Source organism: Manis pentadactyla, chromosome 7 (genome assembly GCF_030020395.1).
Source record: "Manis pentadactyla isolate mManPen7 chromosome 7, mManPen7.hap1, whole genome shotgun sequence".
Lineage (NCBI taxonomy): Eukaryota > Metazoa > Chordata > Mammalia > Pholidota > Manidae > Manis > Manis pentadactyla.
In genome coordinates, this window is record NC_080025.1 from 75,551,046 (window position 1) to 75,575,630 (window position 24,585).

The 24,585-nt window shown below is 34.3% G+C and overlaps 1 protein-coding gene across 18 annotated transcripts in view; it reads left to right on the forward strand.

Annotated features, from left to right (window-relative positions):
- AKAP9 (A-kinase anchoring protein 9) overlaps positions 1–24,585 on the forward strand; it is a 186,593-nt gene that overhangs the window by 25,791 nt on the left and 136,217 nt on the right. For 14 of the 18 annotated variants that reach the window (XM_057504510.1, XM_057504507.1, XM_057504493.1 and 11 more), the window contains 6 exons: positions 2,309–2,353; positions 13,644–13,697; positions 14,056–14,226; positions 15,030–15,185; positions 16,075–16,272; positions 20,781–23,078. In XM_057504510.1, the coding sequence (XP_057360493.1) occupies positions 2,309–2,353; positions 13,644–13,697; positions 14,056–14,226; positions 15,030–15,185; positions 16,075–16,272; positions 20,781–23,078 (2,922 nt within the window). The remainder of the gene's footprint in view (positions 1–2,308; positions 2,354–13,643; positions 13,698–14,055; positions 14,227–15,029; positions 15,186–16,074; positions 16,273–20,780; positions 23,079–24,585) is intronic. The other 4 variants (XM_057504498.1, XM_057504505.1, XM_057504511.1 and 1 more) reach the window with 2 other exon arrangements.

A 24,585-nucleotide genomic window follows, 5' to 3' on the forward strand; every position in this document is an offset into this window, starting at 1 on the left:
GCACATGGTGCCCTACACTACCGTGATGTGGGGGAATGCCCAAATCAGCCTTATGTATGTTATTTGGTAAAGTTTTCTAGAAGAAATAATTGAACTGAACCGTAAAGTATAAGTTAGAGTTAGCAAAAGGCAGAGAAATAAGGGAGGCAACCTCTGTGTTGAAGAAACAGCATTTGCAAAGACACGAATCAGTGATGTAATTTGGAAACCATATGTAGTTTACTTTTAAATGGGTCACCAAGTCATGGGATGGTGATAATGGTGAGGGGCAGGAGATTGCACCTGGCACATAGAAAGTTCTTAATAAATGCAAATTTTCTTCTTTCCCTTAGCTATGTAATTTTTTTGAATAAGGTAATGAAGGAGAAGTTAAAAGTGGATTGGAATGGTGGAGGATAGAGCCACCAACTAAGACCAGGAGGAGTAGAAAATGATGGGCTGCTTAGGAGAAATGTGCTGGACAAGGCAGATGATGACTGTAATTTGTATTATGCCCTGGCATATTTATGTGGAAACAAAGGTTTAGATATATAAGGGTTTTAGCTTTATTCAGGAGTTTAGGGATGCTGGTAAAGATTCATTGTAAGAGTGGATTTTTTGAATTTTTCCTACTTAGAGTTTGTTGAGCATCTTGGATGTAAAGAGTAATATTCTTAATCAAATTTGGAAAGTTTTTGGCCATTCTATGTTCAGATACTTTTTCTGTTCCCTTCTCTCCTCCCTTTCTGGGTCTCCCATTGTGCATATGTTAGTATGTTTGATATTGTTGCACTAATCTCTGATGCTCTGTTCATTTTTCTTTTTTTTTCCTTCCTTTTCCTAAAACAGCATAATTTCAACTAAAGCTTGCTGATTTTTTTCTTCTTCCTCCTCAGATCTGCTGTTAAGCACGTCTAGTGAATTTTTCATTTCAGTTTTGTTTACTTTTAACTCCAGAATTTCTCTTTGGTTCTTTTATAAGTTCTTTCTCTTTAATGATACTCTCTGGTGAGGCATTATTCTTACAATTTTCTTTAGTTTTTTAATCTTATTTTCTTCACTTATATGGTTATTTAAAATAACTAGTTTAAAGTGTTAAGTCCAGCATCTGTGTTTCCTCAGGGACAGTTTCTAGTAACTGCTGTGTTTCTTGTGTATGACATACTTGCATATTCCTTTATGTCTCTTGTACTTTTTTGTGGAAATCTAGACCTTTTAAATAATAAAATATGGCAACTCTGGTTCTTGATTTAGTTTGAAGATATATTTGTTACCTTTTTATGCATAACAAATCAATATTTGGGCTCTTCACTAGAGTTTCAGCATTTCAAGTGCAGTGTGTGTCTTGTTTACCACCTTATCCTCAGTAGCACAGTTTTTGTACACTATATGCATTTAGTCAATGCCTGTTTAAAAGGCATTAAATAAATGAATCATGAAGGCTTGTATTTTGAAAATATTTTAGATTTAAAAGAAGACCACATAAGGAACCACTGCTACCGAATTTTAGAATGGGGTAACCTTATTTCTGTTGTTGATGTTAGTTACTGTATCATAGGGGAAGTAGACTTAGAACTGGGTCTTGAATGATGAATAAAATTTTCATAAGTCTAGATGTAAAAGGAGCCAATCAATGATAGTTCATGTTTGTTGAATGGAAAGGTGAAATATCTGGGTCTCTTTTTTCACTTGTAAAATGAGATTCTTATTTTAGCTGAAATATTGAACTGTGAAAACAGTGAGAATTTAGGTTTCCTCTTTGGCAATTCCAAGTACTTTTAAGCTCAGGAAAGCTTGGAAAAAACATTCATTTCATATCCAAATCCCAAGGATGTAAGGATGAAACAAAAATGTCCTCGAAAGTGCTTTGTATGCAAGAAGTGTTACTAACAACAAAGGTTGCTACTTTCAAGTTGTTATTGCTTTTGTAACATCAAGGCTTGCTGAATCTTCTTTTTGAAGAAATTGGACTTTTGGGAACATTTTAGGACTGTCTTTGATTTAAAAGAGATACAAGAATTAGAGGGATATCTCATTTGGTGCTTTTGTCTTACAAATGATTTGTAGTGTATAAAAGAGCCTAGGTGAAAGTACCTCCTAATACTTTTATGTTTCGAAAAATACCTAGTGATGAATTTTAGATAAGTTATTTAGCTATTGTGATTCATAATCAGAATGAAAATTTTAAAGATTTAAATAACTTTAATATTTTTTGTGATAATTTTATGTGAGTTTTTCTATCATGTTACCAATAGTAATGGGTTAATAAAGTACAGTATTTGAGGGGAGTAAAAGGACTTAATGTAATCGGTTTTTACTTTTATTTCAGCCAGAAAGTGAAATTTCAACCACAGCAGATGATTATAGTTCAGAGGTAAGAGTAAACAATCCTATTGACATTTTATATTACTCTTGCTACTATTATTATTTTCTTAAACTCACATGCTTCTATATTTTTATAACTATAATAAAATATAGCATAACAAAATATGTAAATGACCTAGAAAACTTAAAGATTATGTCTTGCTGATGTGTCTTTTTTTCAGATTATTAACTGAGGTCTTAATTCTGTTTTTATAGCCTGGTCCTTAATTAGATAGAGGCCTAGGCCTTGTTTTAGTTTCTAGGGAAAGTTCAATATTGAGCTCTAGGATACATGATCATTATAAGGAATCCATATTTAACACAGTAAACATTGAATAATACAGGCTATTTCATTTGAATAATGCTCTTTATAGATGTTTGAATTCTAGATAACTATATAAATTCACTTATTGAAATTAATGTTGCAATAGTGATTTTTTTCATTTAGGTGATAAAAGCTAAGGTAGGTAGTGACCACTTTAGGAAGTACCTTCTTTATGTTTCAGTAATAAATACATATCATTTTGTTATCTTTTCTTATTCTTTTAAATATGGTTTTCATTTCTTTGGTCCAGAATTTGAAGACATGGAAAATTATTTCTTACTCTGAATGGTTCAGCAACTCAATGTATTCCATACGTTTTGATTTATTGTAGGTTTCTAATAGAAAACAAATAACTTCATATTTTTAAATGAATGTATTACTGTTTTGGATTGCTAATGGGAGTGAAAACTTTTGACACTTCAAAAGTTTAATGTGGTTAAAAGTTGCGAATAGACGTACTAGTAAGCTGGTCAGGAAAGTAAATTAACCAACATTAAATAGATGAACTTCTGCCCAATTTAGGGTGCATAGAGTTGCCTCTATGGGAGGTACCTCGATTTTAAAATCAAAGCTTGTCATTCAAAGAATCTGCTCTCGTGACTTTAAATTGGGGGCTTATATATGAAAACCACAGTTCTTTCTCTTTCTACCATGCCTTCATTCTCACACCTTACCTTTCTTGATTGAAAGTTTCAGATGATTTGTTGCTTGAATGATCTATGTCTTTTGGGCACCCCAGAACTCCACCAAGTGCATTTTTTTTTTTCTTCACACCAGAGTGCCTTTTTGTAAGCCAAGTGGCTACAGGTCAGACCATCTCATACATATCAGTGATATTTATTAAAATGTTCTCACTTGGGATAAAGCAGTAAAATTAAATTTTTATTAATACAGATTCAGAAGCTAATGCCATTTAAATACTGTGGTTATCAGGTTTTTTTCATGAAAATGTAAATTAATAATAAATGTAAATTATTCTTACAGTAAGACTTTTTTTTGCCTTGATTTTTTAAATTAAATGGGAAGACTTATGAGGTAGAAAACAATGTACCAGAACTTTCTCTGATACCTAGTAAGTGTGATTGTTTCAAAGTAAGGTAAAAATAATTAAATATGAGCCCTACATAGAAAAGCTACAACATATTGACCCTGGTTTAATAAGAAATATATTTTACATCTGTGTGTGTAATTATATATATTTGCATATATAGTTACATATGTGTACAGTTATGTACATAAAGAATTATGTATATGAATAAATCTATTCCTATGCATACATATATTTATTTTTCAAACAAAAATTTCAGGAAAGACACTTCCCTTTGCTACGTGACATACCTAAGGAGCAGGGTCTTCAGAACTAGAAAGTCTTGTGTTGATATTTCAGCTTCATCACCTCCAAGCTGTATGAACTTAGTCACATCACTTTTTTTTTTTTTTGTATCATTAATATACACTTACATGAACAACATTGTGGTTACTAGATTCCTCCCATCATCAGTCCCTACCACATACCCCATTACAGTCACTGTCCATCAGTGTAGTAAGATGCTGTAGAATCACTACTTGTCTTCTCTGTGCTATACTGCCTTCTCCGTGCACCCCCCTACATTGTGTGTACTAATCGTAATGCCCAATTTTCCCCCTTATCCCTCCCTTCCCGCCCACATCCCCAGTCCCTTTCCCTTTCGCAACAGTTTGTCCATTCTTGGGTTCTGTGAGTCTGCTGCTGTTTGGTTCCTTCAGTTTTTTCTTTGTTCTTATACTCCACACATGAGTGAAGTCATCTGATACTTATTGTCTTTTTCCGCCTGGCTTATTTCACTGAGCATAATACCCTCTGGCTCCATCCATGTTGTTGCAAATGGTAGGATTTCTTTTCTTCTTGTGGCTGAATAATATTCCATTGTGTATGTACCACATCTTCTTTTTCCATTCATCTACTGATGGACACTTAGGTTGCTTCCATTTCTTGGCTATTATAAATAGTGCTGCGATAAACATAGGGGTGCATATGTCTTTTTCAAATTGGGCTGCTGCATTCTTTGGGTAAATTCCTAGGAGTGGAATTCCTGGGTCAAATGGTATTTCTATTTTTAGTTTTTTGAGGTACTTCCATACTGCTTTCCACAATGGTTGAACTAATTTATATTCCCACCGGCAGTGTAGGAGGGTTCCCCTTACTCCACAACCTTGCCAACATTTATTGTTGTTTGTCTTTTGTATGGTGGCGATCCTTGCTGGTGTGAGGTGATATCTCATTGTGGTTTTAATTTGCATTTCTCTGATGACAAGTGATGTGGAGCATCTTTTCATGTGTCTGTTGGCCATCTGAATTTCTTCTTTGGAGAAGTGTCCAGCTCCTCTGCCCATTTTTTAATTGGATTATTTGCTTTTTGTTTGTTGAGGTGTGTGAACTCTATATATTTTGGATGTTAACCCTTTATCAGATCTGTCAGTTATGAATATATTCTCCCATACTGTAGGATGCCTATTTGCTCTATTGATGGTGTCCTTTGCTGTACAGGAGCTTTTCAGCTTGATAAAGTCCCACCTTTTCATTTTTGCTTTTGTTTCCTTTGCTTGGGGAGATACATTCATGAAGAAGTTGCTCATGTTTATGTCTGAGAGATTTTTAACTATGTTTTTTTCTAAGAGTTTTATGGTTTCATGACTTACATTCAGGTAAGTGCATTTGAATGATCCATTTGGAATTTACTTTTGTGTATGGAGTTAGACAATGATCCAGTTTCATTCTCTTACATGTAGCTGTTCAGATTTGCCAACACCAGCTTTTGAAGTGGCTATCATTTCCCCATTGTATGTCCATGGCTCCTTTATCATATATTAATTGACCATATATGCTTGGGTTAATATCGGCACTCTCTTATTCTGTTCCATTGGTCTGTGGGTCTGTTTTTGTGCCAGTACCAAATTGTCTTGGTTACTGTGGCTTTGTAGTAGAGCTTGAAGTCAAGGAGTGAGATCCTGCCCACTTTATTCTTCCTTCTCAGGATTGCTTTGGCTATTTGGGTTCCATATGAATTTTTGAACTATTTGCTCTAGTTCATTGAAGAATGCTGTTGTATTTTGATAGGGACTGCATTGAATCTGTAGATTCCTTTAGTCAGAATGCCCATTTTGACAATATTAATTCTTCATAGCCAAGAGCATAAGATGAGTTTCCATTTGTTACTGCCCTCTTTAATTTCTCTGAAGAGTGTCTCATAGTTTTCAGGGTGTAATTCTTTCACTTCCTTGGTTAGGTTTATTCCTAGGTATTTTATTCTTTTTTATGCAGTTGTGAATGGAATTGTTTTCCTTATTTCTGTTTTTGCTAGTTCATTGTTAGTCTAAAGGAATGCAACAGATTTCTTTGTATTAATTTTGTATCCTGCAACTTTGCTGAATTCAGATATTAGTTCTAGTAGTTTTGTAGTGGAGTCTTTAGAGTTTTTTATGTACAATATCATGTCATCTGCAAATAGTGACAGTTTGACTTCTTCTTTACTAATCTGGATGCCTTGTATTTCTTTGTTTTTGTCTGATTGCCGTGGCCAGGACCGCTAGTACTATATTGAATAACAGTGGGGAGAGTGGGCATCCCTGTCTTGTTCCCAATCTAAGAGGAAAAGCTTTCAGCTTCTCGCTGTTAAGTATGATGTTGGCTGGGGGTTTGTCATATTTAGTCTTTATTATGTTGAGATACTTGCCCTCTATACCCATTTTGTTGAGAGTTTTTATCATGAATAGATGTTGAATGTTGTTGAATGCATTTCCAGTGTCTCTGGAGATGATCATGTGGTTTTTGTCCTTCTTTTTGTTTATGTGGTGGATGATGTTGATGGACTTTCGAATGTTGTATCATCCTTGCATCCCTGAGATGAATCCCACTTGATCATGGTGTATGATCCTCTTGATTTGATGTATTTTTGAATTCGGTTTGTTAATATTTTGTTGAGTATTTTTGCATCTATGTTCATCAGGGATATTGGTCTGTAATTTTCTTTTTTTGTGGTGTCTTTGCCTGGTTTTGGTATTAGAGTGATGCTGGCTTCATAGAATGAGTTTGGGAGTATTCCCTCCTCTTCTATTTTTTGGAAAACTTTAAGGAGAATGGGTATTATGTCTTCTCTGTATGTCTGATAAAATTCAGCGGTGAGTCAATCTGGTCCGGGAGTTTTGTTCTTGGGTAGTTTTTTGATTATCGATTCAATTTTATTGCTGGTTATTGGTCTTTTTAGATTTTCTGTTTCTTCCTGGGTCAGGCTTGGAAGGTTGTATTTTTCTCGAAAGTTGTCCATTTCTTCTAGGTTATCCAGCTGGTTAGCATATAGATTTTCATAGTATTCTCTAATAATTCTTTATATTTCTGTGGTGTCCGTTGTGATTTTTCCTTTCTAATTTCTGATTCTGTTTTTGTTTGTAGATTCTCTTTTTCTCTTAACAAGTCTGGCTAGGGGGTTATCTATTTTGTTTATTTTCTCAAAGAACCAGCTATTGGTTTCATTAGTTTTTTCTATTGTTTTATTCTTCTCAATTTCACTTATTTCTTCTGTAATCTTTATTATGTCCCTCTTTCTGCTGACTTTGGGCTTCATTTTTTCTTCTTTTTCCAGTTTCAGTAATTGTGACTTTAGACTATTCATTTGGGATTGTTCTTCCTTCTTTAAATAGGCCTGGATTGCTATGTACTTCCCTCTCAGAACTGCCTTCGCTGCGTCCCACAGAAGTTTGGGCTTTGTGCTGTTGTTGTCATTTGTCTGCATATATTGCTTGATCTCTGTTTTAATTTGGTCATTGATCCATTGATTATTTAGGAGCATGTTATTGAGCCTCCATGTGTTTGTGAGCCTTTTTCTTTTCTTTGTACAATTTATTTCTCGTTTTATGGCTTTGTGATCTGAGAAGTTGGTTGGTACAATTTCAGTCTTTTTGAATTTACTGAGGTTCTTTTTATGGCCTAGTATGTGCTCTATTCTGAAAAATGTTCCAAGTGCACTTGAAAAGAGTGTGTATCCTGCTTTTGGGTGGAGAGTTCTGTAGATGTCTGTTAGGTACTTCTGTTCCTAATGTGTTGTTCAATGCTTCAATGTCCTTACTTATTTTCTGTCTGGTTGATCTGTCGTGTGGAGTGAGTGGAGTGTTGAAGTCTCCTAAAATGATTGCATTACATTCTGTTTCCCTTTTTAATTCTGTTAGTATTTGTTTCACATATTAGGTGCTCCTGTGTTGGGTGTTTGGATATTTATAATGGTTATATCCTCTTGTTGAATTGACCCCTTTATCATTATGTAATGTCTTTGTTTTGAAGTCTGTTTTGTCTGTTAGAAGTACTGCAGCACCTGCTTTTTTCTCCCAATTAGTTGCATGAAATATCTTTTTCCATCCCTTCAGTTTTAGTTTGTGTATGTCTTTGGGTTTGAATTGAGTCTCTTGTAGGCAGCATATAGTTGGGTCTTGTTTTATCCATTCATTGATTCTATGTCTTTTGATTGGTGCATTCAAACCATTTACATTTAGTGTGTTTTTCGATAGGTATGTACTTATTTCCATTGAAGGCTTTAGATTCATGGTTACCAAACATTCAAGGGTAACTTCCTTACTATCTAACAGCTTAACTTAACTCACTTATTATGCTTTTACAAACACAATGTAAAGGTTCTTTTTTTTTCCCCCTCCTTTACTTCCTTCTCAATTCTTTATATATTAGGTGTCACACTCTGTACTCTTTGTCTATCTCTTCATTGACTTTGGGGGTAATTGATTTGATTTTTCATCTGCTTAGTAATTAATTGTTCTACTTTCTTTGCTATAGTTTTATTTCCCCTGGTGACAGCTATTTAGCCTTAGGAACACTTCCATCTATAGCAGTCCCTCCAAAATACATTGTAGAGATGGTTTGTGGGAGCTAAATTCTCTCAACTTTTGCTTATCTGGTTATCGTTTTATCCTTCCTTCAAATATAAATGATAATCTTGCCGGATCAACTATTCTTCAAGGCCCTTCTGCTTCATTGCATTAGATATATCATGCCACTCCCTCTGGCCTGTAAGGTTTCTGCTGAGAGGTCTGATGGTAGCCTTATGGGCTTTCCTTTGTATGTGACCTTTTTTTTCTCTCAGACTGCTTTTAATAGTCTGTCCTTATCCTCGATCTTTGCCATTTTAATTATTATATGTGTTGGTGTTGTCCTCCTTGGGTCTCTTGTGTTAAGAGATCTGTTTACCTCCATGGCCTGAGCGACTATCTCCTTCCCCAGATTGGGGAAGTTTTCAGCAATTACTTCCTCAAAGACACTTTCTGTCTCTTTTTCTCTCTCTTCTTCTTCTGGCACCCCTATAATACAAATATTATTCCATTTGGATTGGTCACACAGTTCTCTCCATATTCTTTCATTCTTAGAGATCCTTTTTTCTTTCTGTGCCTCAGCTTCTTTGTATTCCTCTTCCCTAATTTCTATTTCATTTATTATCTCCTCCACTGTTTCTTATCTGCTTTTAATGCCCTCCATTGTGTTCTTCAATGATTGTACCTCCATCCTAAATTCATTCCTGGGTTCTTGAATATTTTTCTGTACCTCCATGAGCATGTTAATGATTTTTATTTTGAAATCTCTTTCAGGAAGATTCATAAGGTCTATTTCATTTGAATCTTTCTCAGGTGTATTCATAATTTGCTTTGAACCAGATTCTTTTGATGTTTCATAATTTGTCTATGGTGCCCTGTAGTGCCCAGAAGCTTACTGTTTGGAGCTGCTCAGCCCCTGGATCAATGTAGGGGGTTGGTCGCAGGGGAGTGCTGTTTGTTCTTTGAGGAAGGAAAGAGCTGTTTTCTTTTTCCTGGCTGCTCTGCCTGTCTCCACTGCCAGATCCAGTGGGCCGAATACACAAGTATAAGCCTCTATGCTTTGTGTTTGTAGCTACCATAGGCAGGGCTTACTTCTGGCTGGCCTGATGCCAGGGAAGGGGTTGCCAGTTTGCAAGCCTGAGCCAGGTGCAGGCTAGCGGGGAGGGAGAGACAGCAGGCTGCATATCATGGTGGGAGTCCTTGGAGCTGCGTAGCCAGCCAGGGGGATGGAGCGTCTGAAGATCATTTAAGCTCCAAACCTGCTGGTCAAAGTGCACCCGGACAATTTTGTATACCTGTCCTTTCTCCTGAGCAGTAAGCTCTTTGCAGTCCTTGCACCTTTAGCAGCCCTTTCGCTTTTAGGAAGTCTCTCAGACTGCCCACCCAGATATGAATCCCTGTTTTCCACAAGCAATTGGAATCTCTATCTCTCCAGGTATTCTGCCTGTCTTAGCTTTCCAACCCCACTAAATCACCAGAGGACCATGCAGTGTATCTCCAGGGCTAGGTGTTCAGCAGTCCCAGGCCTACACTCCCTCCCTGCTCTGTTTCTTTTCCTCCCACCAGTGAGCTGGGGTGGAGTAAGGGCTTATGCCCTGCCAGGTCCCAGCTTTGGTACGTTACCCTGTTCCGTGAGGTCTGTTCTTTTCTCCAGGTGTATGCAGTCTGGTGCAGTGTTCTTTCCTGTTGCTCTTTCAGGATTAGTTGTTAATTATATTTTTATTATATGTGATTTTAGGAAGAAGTCTCTGTCTCACCTCCCACGCCACCATCTTTAATCCCCTTGGTCGCATCACTTAAACTCTAAAATAGTTTCCTTTTCTGAAAAACTGGGGAAGTAATGCTTACCTAATAGAGTAGTTGTGATGGTTATTTTATAATATTTAGCATCGTGTTTGGTATATAAAAGACAGTCAACAATGCGTGGTTCTTTTTTATGTATATACCCTTTTATTTTTTATTCTTTTTTGATTTTCTTTAGTTGAAGTAACATTGATATACAATCTAATACTGTTTTCAAAGATACAACACAGTGGTTCAACAGTTACCCATATTATTAAATCCTCATCCCCTTTAGTGTAGTTACTATCTGTTAACATAGGAAGATTTTATGGAATCATTAGCTATATTCTCCATGCTGTACTATCCTCATGACCAAGTTAAATTATGATTGAGAATTTTTGTGTCCTTTTATCTCCCTCACCCTCCCCAACCACCTATCCTAGCCCCTCCCCCATGATAACCACCAGTCACTTCTCAGTGTCTACGAGTCCAAAGCATGGTACTTTTACTGTTCTTCAGTAAAAATATGCTTTCCTTCACACTAAGTTTATATGAAATGAGTGATGAGAGCTCTTTTAACAAACTTCTCAGAAGGACTTCAGATTCTGATTATTTATTTAATTGGAACTTAGTTTGGAAATTTTATGTATGTATATTTGGTATGTCCTTAATGTTCTTGACTTCTATGGTTAGTGTATTCATTGGATTAAAAAAATAGATTGAGGCCTAGAAAGAATTCATAAGATAATTTTATCCTGTGACCTACCTAAGATTTTTCCCATATAAATACTTGTCCAATGACATATACTAGAGAAGTCAGACTAAATAAAAAATACCCTTCTTATGAATTAATTTAAATTATATATAATCTGTTCAGTCCTCGGTGAAAGGACATTTCATATCCAGAATGCCAGATACCATTTGAACAGGGTTATTTGGAGATAGTTGGGAATGCTATGGGCATCACAGAGACAAGATAGGTAAATAAATGTGCTTTGGTATGTGTGGAAAGATGAAATTGTGGTAGGACATACACTTTCATTATTGATTTCATGTAATTATTCAGTACTTTTTAACCAAATTGCTTGTATGCTTCATGACATTTATAAAATGACTGGCTGGAGTTGGAGACAGAACTTATAGCCATAAAGTTATATAAACTTTGCCTGTCAACTTTGACTTGGGTTTCTTTCTTTTTACTTCATTTTCTTTTTCTCCCTGCCTGCTTCAACTTTATTTAGATATCATTGACAATTAAAAATTTTATATACTTAATGTATAAAGCATGGTGTTTGATAATCACCTTTGACTTTTGCATGAATGATCGTAACTTCATTAGTTAGTTGGCCCAATTCCATGAGTCACGCAGGTACCTTGAACTCCTGTAATTTTCATGAACTTTTATGAACCATCGTATTCTTCTTCTTTTATTAAAATATCCACTAGTAATAATTTTGAATGTTACTGCCAAATTAAGTATGATAAGATACTAATCATAAATAAAATAGTGAGTTATTGCTTTGCTTTTAAACTAATGTTCACAGAAAGGAAAAGTTTTTGTGTGGAAGCCATTTTATGCTTATAAAATAAAAATGATCTTAAGATTCTTTCTGAATAGCAGTATTTTTATGAGATGATACTGCTACAGAACATTTTAAACTTTAAAAATGTACCTTAATTCTACTTTCCCAAATCTTCAGATTCTCCATATTGATTGAGTAATCTGTGAATTCAGCAAGGATATATTAGTACAGCCTAGGGGTTAAATAACTTTGATAAACACTACTAAAAAAGGACATCAAGAAAAATTAAGGTGACACTTGAATCTTCTTGAGTTGCCCTCTTGGACCTTTCCAAGTGTACTTTCACTTTAACCTGATAAACTCCTTGTTGCTTCTAGTTGCTTAAAAAAAGTAAAATAAAATTGGGGCTTTTTTTCAGTTGGAGGTCTATTAATCTAATCTTCATGTTTCAAATTATTTACATTCATATTACAGTTTACCAAGTATAGTGTAGAAATGTTTACTCTTTAGGTACCAATAAATGCATTTAAAAAATAGAGTAATTTATTGTTGACTATGAATGACCCTAATTTTATGTCCAGTGTTTCCATTCTAACTTTGGAATATAGTTTGTTTTAGCTTAGTTCTAGTAAATGATCTTTTGTTGCCTATTTATATGGTATTGATATGATTTTATTAATAGTAATAAGACTTCTAATATTTGTTATAATAACATATAATTACGTTTTAAAAGACCCCTTATTAAAATGGTTCATTTCAGAATTGAAAGCTAATTAAAATTTAGAAGAAGTGGAAAGTTACTGCAAATGACTTGATATTAATAATTTTAGTAGAGTTGGAATTCTTATGATAGTTTTTACAAATTGGATCATTGTCTTGTCATAAAGATGGATTTTTTTTTTCTTTCTTTTACTTCAGCTTTGTTTTTTGAGAAATTATCCTTAGGAAAAAAGCAAAGAGATCAAGCTCTGATAACTCTTAACTAGGATTTTCACTTTTTAAAGTGTTGTGGTCCATATGGATCTAATCCTAATTAGTAGGATATTCTGTCCTATGTATTTCAGTAGTAAAAACTTCATTATCTTGATTCTGTTAACATAGAATTATGAGTACGTTGTGAGCAAGAATGAAGTTCATTGGTACACTGTTGGGGAAAGAGGAGATTGTGAAATAGATTAAGTGATATGAAATTAATCTCCCACCAGGCCAACCCTTGGAGACCTATTTTGTCATCCTTCTTCCTCCTAGCACAAGATGTCTGTGATACAGAGAAGCAGCAATATGTTATGGAAAATCTCCACATCAGTCAGGGTTGGCATGGCTATAATAGTAATACCCAGGCAAAGTTCTTGGGGGAGTGTTCCTCACTTCTTCACCTCCTCCTGCTTTAGGATCTGCTTACCAACCTTCATTGGGTTTGTACCAGTAAATAGTTTTTAAAACGAATAGGGGTCAATCAAAAACAATTATTTAAATGATTATAAGGCAACCTTCTGTAGCAGAGGATCCAGTAACTTGAGGTTTATTGTTATCTCAAAGATGAAATAAAAATGGCCCTTAGTTAAACTTTAATTTGCTTAAACAAAAATGTATAGTTCAGTGTCTTTACATTGTAAGCACTCAAATGTTTGAGGAATCATTGGCTTGAAATGGTCATAATGTCTTACTTTATTAAATTTAATCATTATGTTTGTTTTTGCCATGGAGCATTTTTCCTAGGCATAAAAGGTGCATAAATACAGTTTACAGAAATATAATTGTTAGCTTTAAATATAATTCTACCTAAAATCATAATATATCAGGAAATTGTTTTTATACAGGTAAATGGTTGCAGTTTTGTGGTGAGAACAGGAAAACCTACAAATTTATTAAGGGTACAGTATTTAAAACTACTCGTGATACTAATGTTTTATACTATTTAAAACCATCTGGCCTACTAACAAAGCTTTTTCCTGCATGTACTTCTTTCTGTGTATGATTTATAAATGCTTTTGATGTTTAATAAAACAAAATTATCTACCTTTTGTTATAAAACTAAATTGTAACAGAATTTGCAGGTACCTTGTTTTTGCTCTTTCAGTATATATCACATTAACAACAAAGCAGGTTGTCATACTAGTAACTCCCAGTGAGTGATGTTTTAAAGTGGACTTTGCAATGGAATTCAATTTTGGAATCCTTTCTGGGGAATGTTGCTAGTACTGAATTAATTAAAATTTTGGATTGATTTAGGAGGAAGAATTTTGTGTCGATGATTTTTATTCTGAACATGGAGCACAATACAATCAGACCCATCTAGAAATGATGGAAAACGAATTGGCTGGCAAGCAGCATGAGATAGAAGAGCTCAACAGAGAACTAGAAGAAATGAGAGCCACCTATGGGACTGAAGGGCTGCAGCAGGTGCGTTTATCTTATGTTGCCTTTGTTTTATTACTCACAAAAACAAAAACAGGATATTTGAATGATAGTGTATGTACATTCTTTAAAGAGGGGATTTTAGATAGTAACTTAACTTCATCTCATAATATTTGTCCTTAATATATATCATAAATAATCTCACTTAAAAGTAGGGCTCTACTAACAGAGCTAGTGAAATGTTTAATCTTTTATTTAACTTTATGAAGATAGCTAGGTTGAAATCACTTTAGTAAGACAGATGTTTTTATAATCAGCCTGAGAGAAAATTATAGTGCGAACCTCAAAATATTATAATGTAAATTCATTAAAAATGTCAGCGAGTCCTTACAAGTAACCTCTTATGGTTAAACCAGTATCTGTTGTTTGTGGCAATTGTAATGAAAACAGGGTGAAAATAGAACACTGATGAAGATGACAATCCATTTCAGTTTCATCCTTTCCAAAAATAAGTGAAAATTGAACATGCCTAAGATGGTGTTGCCTAGGAATAGTTTCGGGCATCCCTAAATATAAAGGCACTTGTCCTTCCAGAAATAGATACAAGAATAAGTTAAACCTAATGTATTTTGCTCCTTCCTTAGATAAATACTTTTTAGATTTGATTTGGGATTAAAACCAATTCTCACACGCTAATAGCTTTCAAATTTAGAAAAAGCTGCTTACAAATTGTACTAATGCTGCCAGTGTGTTTTAAATGTCATGTTTTTGAACAACAGTTACCTGTAATAATAACCAGTTTTGTTAAAAAGAGTCTAGCACTTACTATTTTCACCAATGTCTTTCAGTTACAAGAATTTGAAGCTGCCATTAAACAAAGAGATGGCATTATAACCCAGCTCACTGCTAATTTACAACAAGCAAGAAGAGAAAAGGCTGAAACAATGAGAGAATTTTTAGAGTTGACAGAACAAAGTCAAAAATTACAGATTCAATTCCAGCATGTAAGTATTACCAACAGAATAAAATTTATTAGATTTTTAGCAAAGAATGAAAAAAATGTTCATACTTTCTGAAATAAATTTAAATTTGCTTAAAATCTATTTGTTTATTGTGTATCATGTTGGAAAAACTAGTGAATACCTGCTGTTATGTCAACAAAGAATTTAATTTGGGCTTTTGAGTGGTTTCTTACTGTTATTTTCTTTGTAATTCTTCCTTATCTGTATTTTGAAATCCTACAAAATCTTGTAAGTCCAATTGGATGGATTTTTGTAGAAATTAACATGTAGTCACATTCTATTTTTGCCAACACTAATAGAAGTTTAGTTTCTAAAATGCTAATTAGACTGAATTTATTCCATTTACCTTTAATTGGAGCTGTAGGAATCTTAACTGTACTGAACAAACTTTCTGATGACAAGTAATAGAAAATAACTTGAGATAGCTTAATTAAGGAAAAGGGAGGATTTTAATGTAAGGATACAGGCTTATATTACAAAATTCAAGGCAGAAATACAACCAAGCCTATGTAAGTGATTGGAATAAAAAATTAGAAAGTCATTAGGAATCCAGGAAGTACTGTCTTTCAGGCCCCATTTTTTTCTGCATGTCTTCCTTAGTCTTACTTTTTAAATTTTTACTAGACTACTTCCTCTGCTAGATTTTTGGTAATCTAGCTAACAGGTAAAAGATAATCTAACTGGCTCAACTTGGATGATGTGCCCGTGCTCATCTGATCAACCACAGCAGCATGTTTGCTAGGGTCTCCAGCCTGTGAATCCAGCAGTTCCGAGGGAGCAACTGTGAGCTGAGTAATACCCCTAAAGATGTCTATTCCTTAGTGCAGTCACTTCAGAATTTAATACTTTGGGGTTTCTTTCTGTTTTCAAGTTACAGGCTAGTGAAACTCTGAGAAACAGCACTCACAGTAGCACAGCTGCAGATTTACTACAGGCCAAACAACAGATCCTCACCCATCAGCAACAGCTGGAAGAACAAGACCATCTATTGGAAGATTATCAAAAAAAGAAAGAAGACTTCAAAGTGCAAATTAATATCTTGCAAGAAAAAATTCGAGCATGTGAAATGGTATGTTTAAGGAAGTCAGCCAATGTGCTTTACAACTAACCTTCAAATTTTTATGCAAGTATTTATTTACCTTTTCGTTATGTACATGCATCACAAAATTTCATAATTAAGAAAAGCTATTTAAATATGTAAAGTTTATTTCAAAAGCAATTGGGAGTCTCACAATGATAGTTTTTAAGATAATGCTCATTACTGAGTTCCTTGAAAGTGATCAGCCTGTGTTAAAAGTGAGTTCTCAGGAGAATCGAAATTTATAACGAGAATCTCTACCCTTTTTTTCTTTTCATCTAAAAGTATTTCTACTTATTTTAGCCATGATTATGAAACTGTGGAAGTATTTTCGTGGCAAAATGAAATTTTATGGATATTAATTAGCAAAAAATTATCTTTATTCATAATAGTTATATTTTGTGAAGTTGCCTGGAACACAGTTCATCCTGGAAGATTATATTTTATTTATTTTTAAAAATAGAAAATGAGATTCTTAAGTGAGTTGCCTGAGGCGGCCCACTAACAGTTGACTGAGTTGTGATTCAACCCTGTCCTGCTGCCCCTGAACCAGAATTTCATGCTCTACACTGCACTGCTCCCTCCCATCTCCATCCTTTTCTCTCCATCCGTGTGCTCCCTGTGAGCATGAAAACATGAAGGCAGAGTGGGGTACCTTGTTTGATGTCCACTGGAAACATGCGTATCCAGCAACTCGAGTCTTTTGCCATTTTTGTGCACTTTTGCAGATGACTTTAATTACTGATTTGGGGGATAAATAAATTTTAGTAAGTAGGCAAATTTGGAAACTGAATGGGGAGGACAGACTGTACATACAATACCGTACATTTTGTAAACTTAGGGGGTTCTTTTGCAAGAGGTTGAGAAATTACCAAGATGAGAATATTGTTTGGGTAATAATAGTATTAGCTATCATTTACTTTCATACCAGGCAATATTCAAATCATCTTACACGCATTAACATACTGGTCATCATAGCAGCCTTATAGGGTAGAGATACCATAACCACCACCATTTTGCAGAGGAGGACACCAAGGTGAAGCAAGATGAAGTAAATTACCCAAGCACACAAGTAATCAGTTGGTAGAGTCAGACTTTAAACCTAGGTAGTCTGAGTCTAGAGTCTGTGTTCTTAGAAAAATAGAAAATGGACAAATTTAAGATATGGAAATTACAAAATGGACATGCTTTCCAAACAACATAATTTAAAAAGTATGTAGATGTTTATGGAACACCTGTTTTGTACCAGGCCCTTGCAAGAGATAGTGATGCTTAAGGTGTGCCCTTATCTTCACTGAACTCATCATTTAGTAGGGCATGTACACAAGACACCACAGAACAAAGATAAGTGTAGGGAAAGAGTGTTTTGAAAGTTCTGAGTAGGTCTGGCATCATAAGGGAAGTGAATCAGGGTAGGCTTTAGTGGGAGGTGATATCTGTGGCAGGTCTGTAAGTTGGAATGATTCCTTTTTAATTGTTTTGTTTCCACAGCAGTAGGCATGACACATGGGACATAGCAGCTACTTAATACTCATTTGGTAAATTAGTGAATAAATTATAAATCTGTTGATACTGATAGAGAGGACATTTTAGACAGAGGGTGAAGTGTTCATAAAGACCCAGGCTAAAATATGTTGAAAATGTATACAGGGCAAAAAGTAGTTAACTAGAAAATAATAGTCTTTGAAAGTGAGTCTTCCCAGGAGGTAAATGCAGAAAGAGTCTAGATCTAGCTTAGAAGGGCCTGGAAATTGTATTTATTATATTACATTCAGTAGACAGTATATTTGAGATTATTTAAAATTTAAGTAATTCATTTTTATAGGGAAATTAACCTTTATTTGAATGTTCGCAAGAATGTTACTATCAGTCTTTACATATATATTTTAATTTCTCCTTTTTTTTTTCTTTGAATGAGTCCCCTGAGTAGTAGTTCCATCAGAACAGCTGAGGGTCTAGAGCATTAGGGTGTAGTTGAAACGGTCTTGGTCCCCTAGACAATGTCATTGGCAGTTCCAGGTTCATTCTTAACTGTCATAATCCTTTGACCTCACCATGGTGCATTGTCATAGGCAGGAAGCACGTGATTCCCCACTCCTTCAGGTCTGGTTCCAAAAATTGAGGGGTTGTATCTTGAGCCACAGGCTGTCTTTTTTTTGCAACACAAAATAAGTGGTTTAAAACCATGGATTTTGAAATAAATGATACTAAGAAAAATGAACCATAAATTTGTATTGTTTAATAGTTGAATGAAGAATTGTTTGCAGTTATTATCAGGTGTTAGACAATTTTGTATTAAAAAAAGTGATATATAAGAAAATCAGGAAATAAAAATGTTATAGATTTTATAACAACATTAACATTTTAAAGACTAATTACTTATTTAACAGTTTAACTAAAGTTGACCACCATGAACTGATTTTTACTTAATAATAGGTTCCAAATGCCTTACAGAGTTTTTTTTCTGATACATGAATATATTATATTTGTATATAACAGAATAAAATACCTCAATGTATTTATTTTATTTTAGCTTCAAGCATATTCTGTGAGATTGAGGAAATATTATTATCTTTAATTTACAGATGAAAACACCAAGATTTAATTAAACTCACTTTAGTGTCATAGTGTAGAACAAAAATTGAAGTAAGAAGGCTCAGTGCTTAGAAATGACTTACGCAGGTGCCATTGGATTGGATATGTGATATCAAGACAAAAGCTGATAGGATTTTGCTCCAGAGGTTTTATAAAATAGCATTTTTGTCTTGGTTAATTTATTTAGTGCACAATCTGGCCTTTGATGTGTGGGCTCAGAAATCTGATTTAGTTTTTATTTTCTATCACCTGAGACTTGAGCTATCTCAGAGGTGAATTGAGGTTTTCCAAGTTCAAGGGGCTAATGTTTAAACCTTGAATATAAGATTATTAATTTACAATGAGAAATAATTATCACAGGGACCTATAGACTTCAAGTTCGTTGGGTTTACTTTTTTTCCATGGGCAAAATTTGAAAAGCCAAATAGAAAGTTGTTTAATAAGTATAAGATCATGGGATATTAGTGCAATCAAATGGTCAGTGGTATTAGGCTATAATAACCTGATGTCCTCATCTCACAGTAGGAATGGTCATGCTTATGGATTTGAATTCTTAAATTCTGTTTGTTAGAACCTTCATGCATTGCTCTCTATATTAGGTATGGATTTTCCCAGAGGAACCAGAATTCTCAAAGTCTCATTGCACCTTGGTTCTCTTTCCTGACCTATACTTGAATGGGCAATGCCAGCATATCTCTGTTAGGTGTTCATTTTTCTAGGCTTTAACATTCTTTCTTTAGATATATTAATACATTCATTCAAGGCACCTTTAAATACTCTTGGCTTTGGACTCCTGTTTTCCTAAGGTGGTTTTATTTACCAACTGATACTCTGTTCCATTCTGTGGATTTCACTTCTTTCTTTTTTCTTGGGACTACAGCCCTTACCTATTTAGGCAACTAAGTAAACAGAGGCAAAACTGTCTCCAGGGCTTCTGCTTAACTCCTTATGCTACAACACTCCTGTGAATGATTGTGATTATGGATATTCCTTAGCCTGTGTTCTGGGTTTAGATTTACCCACATTTCCAAAATTGGGAAATCAGAACTGGGAAAACATATCTTTCCTGCTTTCAAATTTCTGTTTAAGCCAAAAATGCCATAAATGGTGTAGTTGTCTTATATATCACTTGAGTTTCAACCATTTGAGCATTGCACATCCCTAAATTTCTAATTCACTTAGCCCTAAGAATGAGTTAAAGCAAACCCATAGGAACCCGTTTTTGTTGGTGTTTATCTTTTCATTGCACTTGCCCATCAAAAACTGCCTTCAAGTCACTGGAAAACATGGAAGAAACCGTCATTTATTTTTAAGACTTTCTTCTGGTAGAGTTCCATAATACCTTAGCTATAGAAAATACTAAATACTTAAAATGTTGATCAGTTAATAAGATGAAAATATAATGGTCTAAATACATTTTAATCCAGTTTAGACACATTTTAATCCAACTGAATTTTTAAATTGAAATTTTTAATCATAGCAATATAAGAAAAATTTCTTCCTTCCAAGAAGGCCAATACTGCTATAGTGTTTGTTCACAAGTAGTGTTGGATACACAAGTTCTCTGTCTCACTGACTTGGGAAAAATTGAGGACAGGCCCTACAGTTACTTTGTGTGTGTGTGTGTGTGTGTGTTTCTGGAGTTTTTTTGGTATCAATCTACAATTACATGAAGAACATCATGTTTACTAGGCTCCCCCCTTCACCAAGTCCCCCCCACAAACCCCATTATAGTCACTGTCCATCAGCGTAGTAAGATGCTGTAGAATCACTACTTGTCTTCTCCCTACTGTTACTTTTTATAGAGTTATTTAAAAAACAAATTATCTCCCTTTTGGTAATGGGACTAAGTGGTGTAGTTTTCTAGGAACTAAAAATTTCTTTTTTGTATTTTCATTCTAAAGGAACAAGATAAAAAAGTAGAAAGCTCAAATAAAGAAGTACAGGAAAAGGAGGCAATCATTGAAGAATTAAATACAAAAATAATAGAAGAAGAAAAAAAGACTCTTGAGCTAAAGGATAAAGTCACAGCTGCTGATAAATTACTGGAAGAATTACAAGAACAGGTTGTACAAAAGAACCAAGAGATAAACAATGTAAAACTAGAGCTGACTAATTCCAAACAAAAAGAAAGACAGTGTTCTGAAGAAATAAAACAATTAATGGGGACAGTTGAAGAACTTCAGAAGAAAAATCATAAAGATAGCCAGTCTGAAACGGATATTCTACAAAGAATGGAACAAGAAACACAAAGAAAGTTAGGACAACTCCAGGCAGAGCTGGATGAGATGTATGGGCAGCAGATAGTGCAGATGAAACAAGAGTTAATAAAACAACACATGTCACAGATAGATGAACTTAAAACACGACATAAGGAAGAAGTGGAGATTGCTTTAAGATCATTTCCAAATATTACAATTAATGAAGATCAAATAAAGTTAATGAATGTGGCAATAAATGAGCTAAATATAAAATTGCAAGATACTAACTCTCAGAAAGAAAAACTCAAGGAAGAACTAGGAGCAATTTCAGGAGAAAAGTCTGTTCTACAGAGAAAGCTTGAAGACCTTTTTGAAGAACTAAGCTTTTCAAGGGACCAAATTCAAAGAGCTAGACAGACAATAGTTGAACAAGAAAGTAAACTCAATGAAGCACATGAGTCCCTTAATATAGTGGAAGATTTGAAAACTGAGATTGTTTCTGCATCTGAATCCAGGAAGGAACTAGAATTAAAACATGAAGCAGAAGTTACAAATTACAAGATAAAACTTGAAATGTTAGAAAGAGAAAAGAATGCTGTATTAGACAGAATGGCTGAATCACAAGAAGCTGAATTAGAGAGGCTGAGGACACAGCTTCTGTTTAGTCATGAAGAAGAGCTTTCCAAACTGAAGGAAGATTTAGAAATTGAACATCAAATAAATATTGAGAAACTTAAAGATAATTTAGGCATTCACTATAAACAGCAGATGGATGGATTACAAAGTGAAATGAGTCAAAAGATAGAGACCATGCAGTTTGAAAAAGACAATTTGATAAGTAAGCAGAATCAATTAATTTTGGAAATTTCAGAGCTAAAAGATTTACAGCAATCCCTTGTGAATTCAAAATCAGAAGAAATGACTCTTCAAATCAATGAACTTCAAAAAGAAATTGAAATACTCAGAAAAGAAGAAAAGGAAAAGGGTACACTTGAACAAGAAGTTCAAGAGTTACAACTTAAAACTGAATTATTAGAGAAGCAAATGAAGGAAAAAGAGGATGACCTTCAAGAAAAATTTGCACAACTTGAAGCAGAGAATAGCATTCTTAAAAATGAAAAGAGAGCCCTTGAAGATATGTTGAAAATATATACTCCCGACTCCATTAAGTCTAAATCCAAAGACTATAGCTGGCAACAAGAAGTAGAAATACTTACAGAGGAAAATGAGGACCTCAAAAAACAGTGTATCCAGCTGACTGAAGAGATTGAGAAACAAAGGAACACTTTTTCTTTTGCTGAAAAAAATTTTGAAGTTAACTATCAAGAGTTACAGGAGGATTATGCCTGCCTTCTCAAGGTAAAATCTGATTTAGAAGATAGTAAAAATAAACAAGAAGTAGAGTATAAAAGTAAGCTTAAAGCACTTAGTGAAGAGCTTCATCATTTGCAAAGAATAAATGCAACTATAATGAAAATAAAATGTTCAGTCTTTGATGATGACAAAACTTTGATAGCAGAACCATTGGAAATTGGCGAGGTTGTTGAAAAAGATGCAATGGAACTTATGGAAAAACTTGAGGTAACCAAGAGAGAAAAATTAGAACTGTCAGAGAGACTCTCTGACCTTTCTGAACAATTAAAACAGAAACATGGTGAGATTAGTTTTCTGAGTGAAGAAGTTAAATCTTTAAAGCAAGAGAAAGAACAAGTTTTACTGAGATGTAGAGAGTTAGAAATCATAATTAACCAGAAGAGGACAGAAAATGTAAATGTGTGTGATGCTGAGTTAAGCTTACAAGATGGAGTTGTGACTATGAGAGGCAGGGATTCTGGAGGGTCAGTTTCTAAAATAAATAAATATTTTGGAGAAGAATCAAAAATAAAGGAAGATAATTCCCTTCAGTTGCCGTCAGTGACAAATGAATCGTCGCTTGGGACAACTGAACTAAATGAAGACGATAAATTTCAGCGAGAACTCAGTATACTTAAATCAGAACAGGTACGTTTTTTATATATGCCAAAGCACAGTGAAATTGTACATTTCATACTAAAAAGTTTTCATCTTCACAAAACATAAATTATCCTCCTTGCAAGAGAATGAAAGTGAACCCTATAATGTAATTTCATTTTGGCCTATCATTTGGTATTGCTTTTATCTACTTTTTGTTAAACATGGCCTTTCTTTCACTTAGTCTGTGTTATACATTCTACTCAGGAAATAGAGCATAGTAATGGTTTCCACATTTTCTTTGGAAAGGCAAGAGTTGAAATAACTTAATTGAGAATCTGAACTGTAGAAAAGTTATTTTGTAATATTTTGTTGCAGTTCCAAGGACTGGTTTTAGAGTTCCATTTTCTACTGGTGTTTTCAGCATTCCACAACTGAAAATCAACTCTTAAAACTTTGTAGTACTCTCTATAATTGTGCAGTGGTTACGAAACTGTTTTTCCCTGAAAAGAAATATTGATTTAAATCCTCAAGTTTTCTCAGAGTACCTTTATACTTGAAGTGGGGGGGAAGTACTAATTCTAAACACATTAAAGAGTGCATATAATGAGCAATAATAGACACTCCTGATAAGTTGGATTTACCAGATACTGATAATAGAAATAGCAGGAAAATTTCACTGAGTATCTTGTATAATGATGCTAAGCTTTTTGTTTCTCACTTATGCAACAAATATTTATAGAGTTTTTTACCAAGTACATGAGTATGGTGGCAAATTAGAGAAGATTCCTATTCTCAAAGAGCATATATATTCTAGTGAGGGAGGCAGCCAGTAAACAAGGATAAGAATAGTGATAAGAAATAGGTATAAGTCCTACAAAAAAATAAAACAGTGTGATAGGTAATGATGGGCAGTGGTGGTGGCAACATTAAATTGGGTGGTCAGTAAAGGTCTCTTGGAGGAATTGATGTTTGAACTGAGAGATGAAGCATAGGGAGGAGCATACCACTTGCAAATCAGAGAAATTGTGAACACATAGATGAATTTGAGAAACAGAAGGTTTATTCAGTTGAGTTTGAGAGGGAGAGTGGAAGAAAGAGTTTAAAGAGGTAGGAAGAGACAAGATCTTGGAGAACTTTAAAACTTTTGTAAGGATTTAAGATTTTAATTCTATATATAATAAAAAGCAATAGGAAAGTTTTCTCTTTTTATTTCTAATAAATGCATATCTTCCTTGACTTATGATTGAGTTACATCGCAATAAACCCAGCATAAGTGGAAAATAGTGTTGAGTTGAAAATGGATTTAATGCACCTAACCTACCTAATGAGCAACATAGCATATCCTAGTCTATTTTAAATGTGCTCAGAACACTTATGGGCAAAATTATCTAATACTAAGCCTTTTTTATACATGAATATGTCATGTAATTTGTTGAAAACTGTACTAAAAGTGAAAAACAGAATAGTTGTAGTATTTTTTGTTTATCCTTCTGATTGGCTAACTGGGAGCTACAGCTCACTGCCACTAACTACCCAGCATCAGCAGAGAATATCA